Source organism: Puma concolor, chromosome B3, assembly GCF_028749965.1.
Source record: "Puma concolor isolate L17-30 chromosome B3, mPumCon1.1.hap2, whole genome shotgun sequence".
Classification (NCBI taxonomy): Eukaryota; Metazoa; Chordata; class Mammalia; order Carnivora; family Felidae; genus Puma; species Puma concolor.
The window spans coordinates 5,652,725-5,666,830 of record NC_141672.1 but is presented as its reverse complement, the minus strand read 5'-3'; the positions used below and the strand labels follow the sequence as shown (position 1 = coordinate 5,666,830).

The following is a 14,106-nucleotide window of genomic DNA, read 5'->3' as shown; positions in this document are numbered from 1 at the left end:
CAAGAGGCTGCCTCCTGCCTCTGTTCCCACTTGGCAAGGGTCAGGGAAGGACTCTGGTTGGCTCTCACACGCCCACCGGGACCAGGGGTCCTTGGCCAGGCGTAGCTCTCATTACGGGCTGGAGGGGAGAGTGGCGGGACCACTACAGGCGAGTTCCTAAGGGCGTGTCTCCCCAGATCCAGCCTCAACAGGCCGTCCTCCGCACGCACCTGTCAAATGAACAAGTGGTGAGTGAATCCGGACGCAGGCCACGAGGCAAGGCTATACTTGTCCGCGGTGCAGGGGGGGCCTGGCTTTGCCAGAGTGCCTTTCCTCTGCCTGTGCCACCCCCACTGCCCACGGCCCAGCCCCGGATCCTGGAGCCCAGATGTCCTGCTTCCCAGCGCAGCCTGAACTGGGCGCTTCTCTGCCTTCCTTGTGTGGAGTATCTTCTGAGTGAGAAATTCAGCACATAGTTTTCTGATTGCTTTCCCCACTGGGATATGTTATTATTACCACTTTTTTTTTTTTTTTTGATGTTTATTTATGTTGAGACAGAGAGAGAGAGAGAGAGCAGGGGAGGGGCAGAGAGAAGAAGGAAGAGAATCCCAAGCAGGCTCCACGATACCAGCACAGAACCTGACGTGGGGCTCGAACTCATGACGATGAGGTCATGACCTGAGCCGAAACCAAGAGTGGGACGCTTAACTGAGCTATCCAGGCACCTGTACCACTTTTTAAATGTGAGCGTTGTTTACAGACTATATTAAACCAGGCTTTGGTGTGAGTGCTGGTGTGGCCGTAGGATGACCTCTCTGTCCAGCAGCTGCCCGGCCCCTCTCGTGTGCTGAGCACACACCCTGGCTGCCCGCAGCCCCGTGGGGTTTAGGGCCGGGAGACCGACTCGGGCCCCAAGCCCATCACTCTTCTGCTTGGGATGTTGGTAGGCGCTCTGCTTCTCTGAGCCTCAGTTTCCTCATCTGTAAAGTGAGCCTGTAGAAACAAGCAGGGGAGAAAATGCAGAGGAAAGGGCTTGTAGATCACTACCCTCTCAACTTCCCTTGGGGCAAACACCACCCGCGTCTGTCTGAGAAGTCGGTTTCTTTTCTATGCTGCTCACCTTGAGCCAGCCGAAGCTCTGACCCCCCTGGAGCAGGGGCTCATCCAGGGCTCCCCACGAGGGCTGTTTCTTGGTGCTCTCCTCTGTGGACCCGATTCCTCCACTGCGCACCCTGGGGGTGCCAGCTGGCTGCCAGCCCCTCCCTTTTGCAGGTTCTTTTATTGGGAACAATGGCAAGTGTACTCCGTGCCTTCATCTGTCTTTTTCCTAATGCTTTCTTCCAAAGCGCACCCTTAAAGGCTCACTCCGATCCTGTGCAAGGTGTTGGGGAGTTCATCACTTGCAACTTTAAAATAAGGGAGCGGCTAAATTTAGAAAATGTGGAGCGGGAATGAGAAAGCAGTGTGGGCTGTCCCCTCCACCCACCTTCCCGGGCTCCGTGCCTACCTTTACCCTCACCTACAAATCTGAGCTGCAGATCTGAAGCCTCCGTGGGAGAACGGTTTCATCTTGGGGTGCCAGCCCGTGGCTGAGTGTGCTGCCAGGCGTGGCCGTGACTTTGTCCAGTGGAGTGGACGCTCCAAGCCCCTCCGCCAGGTGGCCCGACCCTGCTGTCCAGCTGAGAAAACTGAGCTCAGAGGACAGTCTGAAGTCTGTGCCCTGTCCCTCTCGTGGAGACCACCGCCAGCTTAGCCTGTGCCTCCCTGTGCATGGGGACAGCCAACTGTCATGAGGACCTCTGGGAGTCTCATCAGTGTCCCTAGGCTCCAGAAGGGGAAAGTGGCCCAAGGGCACATGGCCAGCGAGTGGCAGAGCCCCGCCCTGTGCTGCCCTGGTTACAGGTGGAGCAGTGTGCTGGGATTGGTAGGAGGGTGGTGGGTGCACAGGTGGGGGCCTCGCAGAGGATGGGGTGGGATTCCGAGTGGAGGGGGAGGGTGACTGGTGGAGGACGGAGCCCCACACCACGGCCTGGCTGGCTGCCTGGGTACTTGGGACTAAGGAAGTAGAGGGCGAGGCCGCATCACAGCCCGGAAGTCCCCATCTAGCGGAACATCTGTCCGAGGACATCTGGAGGGAAACTGGTGGTCCCCAGGCTGAGCCCTCAGGGAGGTGCATGGAGGCACTGAGCTGTTTCTGGAACCCCCCAGCTATCACAAGTCTGTTCCCTTTGCCTGAAATGCCTGACGAACTCCTATTCATCCTTCAGCACCCAGCGTGAGCCTCCTCCTGACTGCTTGCTTTCTTCCTTCCAGAGCTGTAGGGACCTTCGCCTCTCTGGATGGCCCTGTGCTCTTGAAGCCTTGAGCCTAGTGTCATGCCATCTGCCTCCCCCCCAGCCTCTGACCCCTGTGGGCAGAGCAAGGTCCCTGTGGCCAGCACAGGGCTGGCCGGCTGGCCCCATCATCAGGAGGAGGAGGGAAGCACCAAGTCCCCACCCAGCAGGTTCTGAGAGAGTCACTGGCCAGAGCCAGTGGTAAGTCCCAGAGTCCTGATGAGCTGGTTTTGATCTGGGGGGGCTTGGAGGGAAACCAAGTTTTCCCACCTCAGCCCCACAAAAGTGGTTTGGGACTGCTTTACATAGCATCCCATGCTGGTCCCATGGTGTCAGCCTGACCCTGCTGCTCAGAGTCATGTGATGGAGTTCTAGATACCCCACCCCCACTCTGTGTGGCCTGGTCAGCCTACCCCTGCAGGCTTCCTGGCTCTGAGGCCAAAGAAGTCACTGTCCTCACCCAGCCCTGAGCAGGGCCCCCTGGGAACAAGGCCTCCTTGGAGCCCTGGCTGTGGCTAGCTTTGGAGGCCATGGCAGGACAGCTCTGTGAGATCTGGAGGCCACCTACAGGGGGCTGCGGGCTCCGAGGTGACGGTGTGGGGGCTAAAGCACCGACTCTGAGAAGGCCCTTGGCCCAGGGATCCCCAGCCCTGATACCAGGGCCAAGACCCTGAGGAGCTGGAGCCAGGCGGGCTCGTAGCACTTAGAGGTGGGAATACCGAGGCGAGAAAGAGGCATGGGGGCCGACCAGGCTTGGGATCCCCTCTGGGAACACCCCTGAGTGGCCGCTGGGTGCCAGGGGCCTCGTGTTTCTCCCTGCACCCTCCCTGTTGCCCCCAGCCCATTCAGGGTCGTCTCCTATCTGCGCACAAGGAAACCGGGCCCCAGAGGGGAGCTGACCCCTGAGCCTCTCACAGTCTCCCCAGCTCGAGGAGACTGCTTCTTGGGGCACATATCCTGGGGAGGACAGTTGGGCTAGCCCTGGCTCTCCCGCAGAGGCAGGTCAAATGCAGGGATGCTGGGAGCCACCGTTGATGCCCACGCTCCTGGGGTCGCCTGACAAGAGGCAGACCCACCCCCGATTTACACGGAGCTGGGTGAGCCAGGGAACTTCAAAGCCTGCACCCGGACCCGGCTGGTCTCCAGGGGGAGGGCCCCCGCCCTTGGAAAAGGCAGACATAAAGCCCCGTGAGGAGCGGCCTCCACCCTAGGCCTTGCAGAACCCCACAAGTAGATTCTCAAGGACGTCGAGGAGCGTGCGTCTGAGGTCACCAGGCTTGTGAGGAAATGAGGCAGCAAGGGCAGGAATTGAGAGAAAACACACGACGGAGTGCCAGATCCAGTCTGAACCAGCAATGCCCACATGTTTAAGGAAATAAAAGGCGAGCTAGAAAATAATCTCCAGGGAATAGGAAACTATTGAAGCAGCAGTGTAGATTTGTAAAACAAGCAAACAGAACATCTAGGAATAGAAAAATTAAAGGACAAACACTCAAAACTCAGTGGCTGTGTTTGGCGGCCACACGGACGATGCAGAGAGAAGTTAGTGAAATGGAACACAAGCCCCGCGGGCTGAGCTCGGGTGGGGTGGGGTGGGGGGGCCCAGAAGCAGGACTCACAGGAGAGAGGGCAGCACGCATGAAGCGTGCAGTGAGAGGGACTTCCAGGGGTCTAAGGCAGTCCCCGGAAGAGCGAGGAAACAAAATTTAAACAAAAGTTGAGAATTTTCCAGAACCATCCCACGGATACAAGACTCCAGGTGAATTCCCAAGAAGGGTAAATCCGCGACCAGACACACCTCGGGGGGAGCTGCAGAAAACCAAAGGGAAGATCTTAAGCGGCCAGAGAGCAGGGGGACGGAGTACCGTCAATGAGCAGCTCCCCACGGGCGGACCGGCTGACGGGCGTCCCCACACCCACACCCGCAGGAGGCCGGGGGCAAGGCCTCTCCATCACCACATGCTGGGAAAAGAGACCCCGGCTACCTCCCTCCCCTGTGAGAACACCCTTCAAAATGGGGCAAAACAGAGAAAAGAGCAAGCAATCCTGTCCCTCGCAGAGCTGTGCCAAGGGAAGTCCCCAGGCAGGAAGCTCCCGGCAGAAGCCACGTCTGAGACGCAAGAAAGGACAAGGGGGCGGATATATGTGGGAGAGTGGACAGGGACGTCCGAGAAAGGGCCGTAAGAGCGCCCAGCTGCTGCACAGGACTCTGGGGCGGGTGGGGACAAGGCAAGGGGCACCCAGGGTCACACGTCCCTGCGGTCAAAAGGCAGCAGAATAAACCACCTGAAGCCACGTTCTTTCCACTGATGTCTTTTATTAATGAACGAAAGTACAGTACTAACCGAGACAGGGCATGCATCGCAGACAACGGGAGAGCAAGCCACAGAAACTGGGAGTCCGAGGGCCTCATTACGTCTGAGGTAGAGCGAGGTGGTGCCGGGGAGCGGGACGCTGGGGGACGAGCACCGGCCCCACTCGGGACTACGGACCACAGGAGAGCTGGGGCGGTGTGTCGGTCACACGGCGAAAACAGTTTAGAAACATTTCACATCCCCCCCACCCGGTCCACCTCCCCTCTTCGCGGACAGAGCTACGGGCTCCCCTGTCACTGGCTCGCTGCGGTGTCTCCACAGGACACCGTCCTTCCCCTCCCAGGGGCAGGCCCCGCCGTCCTCCCCCGAAAAATAAAGGAGCTTTGTGTTGAAAACGCCAAGGCTGCCATCCAGGGAGCTGGAGGCCAAGTGCGTTAAGAAAGACCCTTTTTCTCTATAAAAATAGTTTCACTTTATAAAAGGGGGGGATGCTCATCTCAGGTGGGGAAGGATGTTGGTGTGTGAAAAACGTTCCACCGTGGTGGGGCCGGGGTGGACGGGATGGTGGGGGAGGGGTCCTCCGCTCAGGCTCAACTGGGTCGGGTGGAAGAGAGGGTCCCGGTTGGCAGGGACTGGGGAGGACGGGTGTCTAGGGGGGGAGGCGAGCTGTGCCCTCGGGGCCCGGGGGTGGGTGGGTGGGTGGGCGGGGGCCCCCTGGCCGCGGCCTGCAGGCAGGCGCTCAGTTGAGCAAGGTTCCGTAGAGCTGGGCTTTTGTGAGGCTGTCCTTGCGGCTGAGCCCCGAGCCACCAGTCCGCGGGAAGGCCGGCTGGGGGCTGAGGCGGGCGGCGGGGTGCATCTCCGGGGAGGCCTCCATGGAGCTGGGCTCCAAGGAGTCCCTGGAACTGTGGGGGCTGTGCTCGGGCTCGGGACTGCCGCCCGCCCCGCACAGCTGCACCCCGAGCCTCTCCGCATCCCCCTGGCTGGGCGCATAGCCGGGCAGCGGGTCGGCCGCGCGGCCCGGGCTCAGGCTCAGGTCGCCGCCGGCCCGGAGGAAGCGGGGCTCCGCCAGGTGGCCCTGGGAGAGGTCGTCACCCTCCGAGAAGCTGTCGGCCTTGTAGGTGGCATAGAGGGGGCTGGCGCGGCCCTCGGCCTTCTTGCCCGGGCTGCCCCCACTGCCGTAGTAGCGTTCAGAGAAGCTGCAGGGCGAGGCGCGGCCGGCGGCGGTGGCCGGGTAGGAGTAGGCACCGATGTCCTCCACGCTCAGGGGCCGCCACTGGCCCCGCGCGTCCTCCCCGGGGAGCCGGGCCGTCCCCGGCTTGGCCCGCAGGCTCCACAGGTTTGGGGGCATCAGGGCCTGCTGGGGGCCCGGGGAGGCCGGGAAGCGGAAGGACTCGGCGGGGTACGGCGACATGGTCCGCGCAAACCCCGGGGCCACCTCGGCCTCCAGTGGCGCTGCCACGCTGGCCGTGGCCTTGGCGAAGCGCGGGCTGCCCTCGTAGGCGGCGGCCGGCGGCTTGCGGTCGAAGAGCTCGTCGCGGCTGTTCAGGTAGATGGCCTGCTGCGAGGCGGTGAGCGTGCTGGCCTGGGCGTGCTCCTTCTCCTCCGACGTGGCGCTGAAGCTGGAGTAGGAGCTGGACGTGGGCAGCGAGCCCGCGTAGCCCGGGAAGGCCTCGTGCCGGAAGCCCGCGGGGAAGGCGGCCGCCTCGGCCTCCTCCTCCTCCTCGGCCGCGCTGTCGGTGGAGTTCTGGGCCCGCAGGAAGCCCACGTCGGTCACGGGCGCGTCCACGCTGGGCCGCCGGGTGCGCCGCCGCTCCTCGGGGCAGTAGAGGGCCGTGTCGCTGCAGTAGATGTCCCCCTTGTAGGGGGGCCGCGGGCCCGGCTTCTCCCCGCCATCCCGGAAGGCCAGGTCGCGGGCCGAGGCGTCAGACAGGCGGGAGGACAGGCTGGCGGGGTCGGGCTTCTCCAGCACCTTGGCGATGACGCAGGTGGGGACGCTGTCGGCGTAGGCGGGGTGGCAGAGTGGGGAGGGCAGGCCGCAGCCGTGCTTCTCCAGGTGCAGGCTCACACGTTCCTGGAAGTCGGAGGGCAGCTGGAACGGGTCAGGGGGGAGGAGGGGAGGGCGGGGATGGGGGGGGGGGGGTGGGCAGTCAGCCCGGCACCTGCAGCCGTGACCCTGAGCAACAGGCGTACAGACCAAGAGGGACCCGCCCAGGGCCTCTCAAATTGCCCCGGCTAGAGCCAGGGCCCAGGACTCTGCATTTCACAAGCTCCTGAGCCTCGCCCAAGGAGCACCCCCCTCCACTTGCCCAGGCCACACGAACTGGGCTCCAGCGCGCCTGGAGGGCGGACCCAGGGTCTGACGCGGGCCCTTCTCGGGGCTACAGCCCCCCCTCATCTCCTTCCACTGAGGGGCTGGCTCTCCCAGCCCCAAGGTCTGTCGGGGGCACCCCTGCCGGGTCATGAGGCCTCTGCCAGACTCAGAAACAGATGCAACACAGATTGAGGGCCAGGGCCAGGTGCCCAGCGGTTTCTGCACGAGCACCTGGTGCCGTGTAGGGACGTCCTGCTACTGTTTGATCTATTTTGTGAGTGTCTTAGGCATGGCCCAGGCCCAGGGAGGAGGGGACGTGGACCGAGGCCTGGGTGAGGGCAGCGTGCGGAGGTGGGGGCGGCCTGGCAGGGGTGAGGGGCCACGGGCCAACTTGGCTTGGGGCATCAGGGAGCCCTGTGGCCTCGGCTGAGTCACTGCACTGTGAAGCCAGCTTTCTCGCCTCTGCAAGTGGGCACTGGAATTGTGCCCAAACCGAACCACGGGGTTTCTGTGAGGCTCACACAGGGCCCCTCTGCCCCCATCAGCGCTCAGCGGACAGGGGTCTTGGAGCAGGGACAATGAGCAGCCCCCAGAGGAAAGCAACGGGAACGGGCAGGCTGTCCCGACTGGGGGCGGGCGGGCAGCCCGCCCCTCCTCCGGATCGAGAAAGGCCAGGATACCTGCAGGGGTGAGGAGGGACGGGGGAGCTCAGGCTCACCCGGCGCCTGCCCTCATCAAGGGCGAGAAGTGGCCTTGGGGTGGGACCTGTAGGAAAGGAGCCCGAAGCAGTCCTGGGGGCGGGGGTGGCCTAGCTGGGGCGGGGCTCACGTTACCTCGGACACCTTATGGACCCTGCCGTACGTCTGGCTGCACTGCAGCAGCTGGGCCGCTAGATTGCAGTCCTTCCTATAGAGCTCCTACAAGACAAGAGAAGGCGTTTGGTGCAGGTTCGCCCCTTGCCGAGCTCCCTGCCGCCCGGCGCCCGGCGGCCAACACGGAGACCAGGTGGGGGGGGGGGTGCCGGCTGGGCAGCTGTCAGGACGGGGACCCTCTCTGGGACTCACGCCCTCGCCTGCAGAATGGGGGCCTCGGTTCTGACCTGGAGCTGCCGCCGCCCCGGATGGGAGCCTCCCACAAGGGGTGGGGGGGGCAGTGGTGGAGGAAGGGCCTCCATTGGCCCCTGAGCTCTCAGGGGGCTCCCTGTTCCCCCACCGCGTGGAGAGTGCCAGCGTGGAATGATAAGGAATGTGCCTGCGGCCCCTGGCTCCCCATGTGTCAGACTTGCTCTACGCCCCACCCACCCCCATCCTTAAAGTGTGGCCTGCTTCCAGGGGTGGCTGCAGGGCCAGGCGAGGGTCAGGGCATGCTGGGGCAGAGGGCCTGTGCGACCCAGGGTCCGGGCAGGGACCGGCTCAGCCTCCTGAGCTGAAAACAGATGCAAACAGTAGGACTCGAGGGGATTTGGTTTCATCTTTGGTAAATCTCTGTTGCATGTGCCTGTGGTTGGGTCTCTCGCTGCTGCCCCCCCCCCCCCCCGCCCCGGGGACCCTCCGCAGGGAGGGCTCCGACAGTGAGGGGTCTGGGGTCCACCAACGGGCCCTCAGATCCGCCAGCTCCCACAGTCTCCGCTCAGCCGGGAACAGGTGCCCTGCCGCTCAGACAAGCTGCCCAACCCCCACCCCGTTCCTGGAGGTTCCCCCGCCTCCACCTCTGTGCCGAGGCTTGCGTCCCCAACTTGGCCCGCAAAGTGGAGAGGACCTGGGTCCCCAGACTCCTCAACGTCTCCTTGAGGGGCACAGTTGGCTGAGAGCTGAGGTCCCTGGCCTCAGAGGGCTGTGAGCGCTGCCCGGCCGGCCAGATCTGCCTCCGCGTCACTGTGCTGGGCCGCTGGGCCTCCACTCTCCTCATCTGCCTGCACTCCTGGACGATCTCACCCCACCTGTGGCTTTGAACCGCAGGCATATGCTGATCTCTGCCCTAAACTCCAGACCCCGCCATCTGGCTGCCTCTCGGGCAGGCCCTTCAGCTGTCCAGGGCCTCCTCCTTCCCCTGCTCAAGGACCTTCAGTGGCTCCCTACTTCATTCAGAATAAAACCCAGACTCCTAGAGGAGCCTCACACTGTGGCCTCCTGTTCACTCTCTGACCTCAGACCCTGGGCCCCTGCCTGTGTCCGGGGGCGCCATCTACTGTTCCTGCGGGCCCACCTCTGCCACTCCGGTTCTTCCTGCCAGGTGCCCGTGGCCCGCTCTCTGGCCTTTTTCGGGTGTTGACGTAGCAGCCCCTTCCAGAAGCACCCTGACTCCCTAGCACTGTCACCTACGTGACTTTTCTCTGCGGCATTTAGCACTTTTACCAACCGCATGGCTTGCATATCTGTCTTATTTACTGCCTTCCCCACTCAGGGGTAAGCTCCATGCGGGCAGGGAGCTTTTTTGGCCCGTGTCATTCACACCATATTCTCGGAGCCTAGGAGGGCCTGGCAAGAAGCAGACACTCATCAGGGAACGTGTGGTCAGCTGTCAGGCGTCCCTGGAGCATGGCTGGGCCCGTCCCACGGGGCCCGCGCAATCAGGGCGGCCACATGGCTCTGATGCCCACTGGGGCCGGCCGGGGCAGGAGTCCTGAGTGAGCGCGCCCCAAACTTGGGGTCAGGCAGCGCCGCCTCGAATGGGATACTATGGCCCAGGGGTCGCTACCACAAGCCCTGTTTCCTTCCCGCGGAGGAGGGTCTTCCCGGATACCCTCCAGGCAGTGGGTGTCTGGCGAGGCAGCCCGTCCTTCCCCCTCCGCCCAGGTGCCAGCCCCTCAAGCCTGGAGGCCACAGCACCGGGGCCTGGGCCCCCAGAGTCACAGTGGCCCGACACTCACGTTGTCCTCCGACAGCTTGTCGATGGTCACCTTGGCCTCCAGCAGGTGGCTGTTGAGGGCAACAATCTCGTGGCTCAGCGCTCGCTTCTCTTCCTCATAGTGCTGGCCCTGGGGCGAGCGGAGGGTGGGGGAAGGAGCCGGTCGGCGGCCAGCCAAGGCCTGAGCCTCAAGCCCCTAGACCTCTCGGGTGCCCTCTTGCAGTAAATAACGATGAGGTGTTTGCAAGGCCAAGGAAGGTGGGGGTAAGAACACAGAGCAGCAGGTTCGAGTCCACCCGCGCTGCCTCACCGACAAGCCAGACGGCCCCGGGCAAGTCACTGCCTCCCTGGGTCTCTTGCTCATCCTGCCAAGGGGACAGCAACGCCCTGCTTCCCAGGAGCCCGTGGGGAGGATGGCTTGCACTCTGCACAGAGCCTGGCCCCCGTCCCTGCCCTCCTCTCCTCGAACCCATCCAGTTTCAGCCTCCAACTGAGGCTCAGAAGGGCAAAGGCCCTTGTCCAGGGCCCCGAGCAGGGCTGGCCCAGCCTCCAGGTCTGCCCGTCCCCACTCTGCCGGCAGTCTACGACAGGCAGGTGCTCAACACCCATTTGTGACTTTCAGAAAGAAAACGAGCTCGTGACCAGACTAGAAAGAGAGGAAGCTCCTATCTGAGGGAGGGGAGATGCCAGAACCGGGCTGGCCCCTCCCTGACGCCGGCCCCGCCAGACCCGGAGGCCTCCACCACCGTCCCAGCTCCTAACGGATCTCGACAGCCAGATCAACATACAGAAGCTGCAGCACTTCGGGGGGCTGCCTGCGGTGGCTGTGAGTGTTTCCAGGAGGGTCTCTGCCCGTGCTGGGGCCAGACACTGTCTCATTTATTCCTCACAGGAAGACGGGGCGTCCCCATGAGGGTACAGTCGGGCTCCAACATCCTTCTGCTCCCCCAGGTCTGGGCCTCCGGGCTGACCCTTAAAGCAGGGTCAACATCCACGGCGCACGTCCTCCGTCCCACAGCCCTACTTCACACCTCCGGGTCGGGTACTTGCAATGTGCCGTGAAGGCTCAGGGGGCAGCTGGGAACCCCGTGACTTGCTAGTCCTGAGAGCACCTCCCCCCCCCCGTCCGCCCCCATTCACTGCAGAGAGGGGCGCGACCGACCCAGCCCCCGCGGTGGGGAGGGGCAGGCCAGGAAACCAGGCCTGTGACCCAGCTCCCGCACACGCAAGGGCACAGGCAGCTAGGCCGGTGGGCACACCACCAGGGCTCCGGGATGGGAGTGCGGGGGTGGCGGCCTCACCATGCGGTACAGCTTGTCCTCTAGCTCCTGGTTGATCCGCTGCAGCGCCATGTAATTGCTCTGAATCCTGGAACAGGAGACAGTGGGGTCACCGCGGTGCCAGGCCTGACTCTCCCGTGACCCCCTTACAGCCACACAGCCTGCTGAGCAGGGCCGGGCTGGACGCGGGCCCCCGGAGCCCACCCACTGGTCCCACCCTGGGCTACTTGCTCCTCTCCACGAAGCAAAAGGCATCTGATTAGAGCTAGCTTGTAGAGGCCTTTCCTGGGCCAGGGTCAAGGACCCCCTGCAGATGAGAAGGGAAGGCCTGTACTCACAAGTGACTTTGTCCGGTCCTTGCTCGGAGCCAGTACTCACATTTAAACACGATTCTTGCAAGCCTGGCTAAGGGATTTACATTCAACAGCAGGTTAGCAGGGAAGAGGCTGACGGCTGGCCACTCCATGGGCCCTAGACGGAGCGCTAGAGACACACGGTGGCTAAAACACGGCTCCCCCTGGAGGACGGGGAGGGCAGAAGCCGCTGCTGGGTGGGAATCAGGGGCTCCGTGTGTTCCCTACTGCCACTCAACGCAACGGTCCCTAAACACTGGTTCACGTCCTTTTCCTGTCAGAGACCCAGGGGATGGTGGCCAGGGCCCCGGTGGGCCAGGAGGGGTCTGGAGATGGCTGCGTGTGCCATGCTGCTGCCCCACCGAGAATACATGAGAAGGAATGAACAGAGGATGAAGGGGCGCCTGGGAAGGGCCTGTCCTGGCAGTAGCTAGACCCAGGGTCACGTCCCGCCTGACTCGGCTGCGCTGGGCACGAAGCGGGACTGAGCCTCGGCCTCCACATCTGCGAACGGGGTCCACAGCTCAGGAGGGGGCGGGGCTCCTCTGGCGGCCGATCCCGGGGCCCCGCCCCGCGCGCCCGGCCCCGCCCCCCGTACCTGCGCAGCTTCTCCGTGACCTTCTCGAGCTCTTCCTGCGCGCGCCGCAGCTCGATCTCCAGGTAGTGGCGCGTGGAGTCGAACTCGGTCTCGAGCTTCTCGAGCTTGTGCGTGGTGTAGGACAGCCGCTTGCGCAGCTCGCCCTTCTGCTCCTGCAGCGCGCTGCAACGACACGCGGCGGCGGGCCGGGCCGCGGCGCTGAGCGCGGGAAACGGAGCCCGAGCGGGCCAGCCGCGGCGCCGTGGGGGCGCACCGTGCGCGCCCGGCCGCTTAACACACGCGAGTGCGCGCGCAGGCGCGCGCGCACGCCTCGGACCCTTTCCCGGGCGGCGGGCGGCCCCTCGGGGGCCAGAGACGCGGTCTGGCCCTCGGCCGCAAGTAAGTAAATCCCTGGCGCAGTCACCCTGGAGGAGAGACGCAGGCCCCCGAACCTGGAGAGTGTTTGGGGCGGCTAAAGGACCCTGGTTTGAGGAGCGCTCACCGGGCCCCCGAGGCTCTCTGACTCCGAGCCGACCCCTGGACGGCACAGCTTGTAAGGTCTCTCCCCCCCACCCCGCTTCTGCGCCTCCACAGCGCCGGGTGGGGAAGCTCTGAGGTCCCGCGGCGGAAGTGCCACCCCGTAGACCGGGCCTCCCTACCCCAAATTGGCTGTGTGACCTCTAGGTCTGGGAGAGGATGGGGCCGTGAGCCCCGTGCCCAGGCAGCCTCCGCCACAGTGGCCAGCTAGCTGCACACGGCGGCGGACAGTCTGCAAAGCCCTGGCCTGCCCCAGGTCCCCCTTCCTCCGGGAAGCCTCCCAGAGCCTCGGCCCCAGCTCTTGAGGCTCTGTTTTCTCCACAGACTTCGTGGGCTCCCCCAGGACGCCAGGACACTGAGCCCCCAGCCCCAGGAAACGGAGACGCGGGAGGATCGCCCACGGACCGCATGCCGTCCACTCTACAGTTGGGCAAAAGGCAGGAGGGGGAAGTGTGGGGCGTGGCCGTGAGCTCCACGGGGGCAGGGGCCACACCCTCCTGTGGGCAGCCTCCCAGCTCCAGAGCCGGTAGGTACTCCTGAACACACGCCGACCTGGTGCACGCTTCCCTTTACAGGCTGGGCACACGGATGCGGGCAGCTGGGGAAAAGGCCTCAGCGTTAATAGTGGGGCCAAGAGGGCTGCTTTCCTGCAGGCAAAGGGGCTGCGGGGGGCGGGGTGCGTTCTGCTGGGAGTCCCCCACCGGCCGAGCTGGGACCCCAGCGCTGTTCGGTGCTCTGGGCATGCGCTTTCCCCTGTCACCCCCTTGGACTTCAGTGACAAGGAAGCCCGGGGCGGTGCAGCCCGTAGAGGGGCAGGCCCGCCTGGCATCACGGCATGGGTGGGGGTCTGCGGGCACACAGACTTGCTGCTGGTCCCCGCCCCCCAGGCTGCCCGCTATCCTTCCGTTCAGGCCTCAGCTGCCCCCTGGAAAGAGGGGACTGCCCCCATCTTAAATTCTGCCCAGAGAGGTGCCCAGGTCTGAGGCGGGTGCCGAGCGGGCCCACGGTTTGCCCGGGAAGAGCAGTGCCCGCTCCAGGCCGCTGCGCGGGCCTGGGAGGGAGTCCCCGGACGTCACCCTGGAAACCTGGACTGTGCCCGGGCTTGGGAACTCTGACCCTGCCCGGGTGTGCGGTGGAACCTTGGGCAAGAGCCTGTGTTCCCCCGACCTCTGAGACCCACATCGGAGTGAGGGGAACTGGGGGCAGGCAGGAGGCTTCCTCCTTCAGCCTCGGGGCCCCGTGTACGAAGCCATTCACGTTACCACAGGCGCACGCCCAGCAAATCTTGATGAAACGTTCCTGGATCCCTGCCCAGGTCGAATTCTTTAAATAAATAAAAATAAAGAGTTGCCTATGTGTTGAGAACCTCAGTGGAGGGTGGGGCAGGCCCTCACAGGGGTCAATCTCTAGGGAGGCTGCGGACAGTCAGTCAAGGAGAGAGCCCTGAGGCACAGTGCCCACGGCTGCCCACGCAAGTCTAGCCACCTCCTCCAGGCAGCACGCCTGCCTGCACCACCCCGAGCACCCTGCAGCTGCAGATCCCAGATTGTCCTCAACCCCTGCCCCAGCCTTTC

The 14,106-nt window shown here is 64.1% G+C and overlaps 1 protein-coding gene and 1 long non-coding RNA gene across 12 annotated transcripts in view; one reads left to right on the top strand and one right to left on the bottom strand.

Annotated features, from left to right (window-relative positions):
• Positions 1–4,609: 4,609 nt before the first annotated feature.
• BEGAIN (brain enriched guanylate kinase associated) overlaps positions 4,610–14,106 on the bottom strand; it is a 44,572-nt gene continuing 35,075 nt past the window's right edge. For 7 of the 11 annotated variants that reach the window (XM_086708798.1, XM_086708795.1, XM_086708806.1 and 4 more), the window contains 5 exons: positions 12,017–12,178; positions 11,087–11,153; positions 9,808–9,915; positions 7,772–7,855; positions 4,610–6,716 (listed from right to left, as the gene is read on the bottom strand). In XM_086708798.1, the coding sequence (XP_086564924.1) occupies positions 5,367–6,716; positions 7,772–7,855; positions 9,808–9,915; positions 11,087–11,153; positions 12,017–12,178 (1,771 nt within the window). In that variant the 3' untranslated portion in view covers positions 4,610–5,366. The other 4 variants (XM_086708805.1, XM_086708804.1, XM_086708803.1 and 1 more) reach the window with 3 other exon arrangements.
• LOC147579703 (uncharacterized) lies at positions 9,910–13,886 on the top strand. Its single transcript, XR_015252027.1, has 2 exons — positions 9,910–10,611; positions 12,857–13,886. It is a non-coding gene; the product is annotated as an uncharacterized LOC147579703 (long non-coding RNA).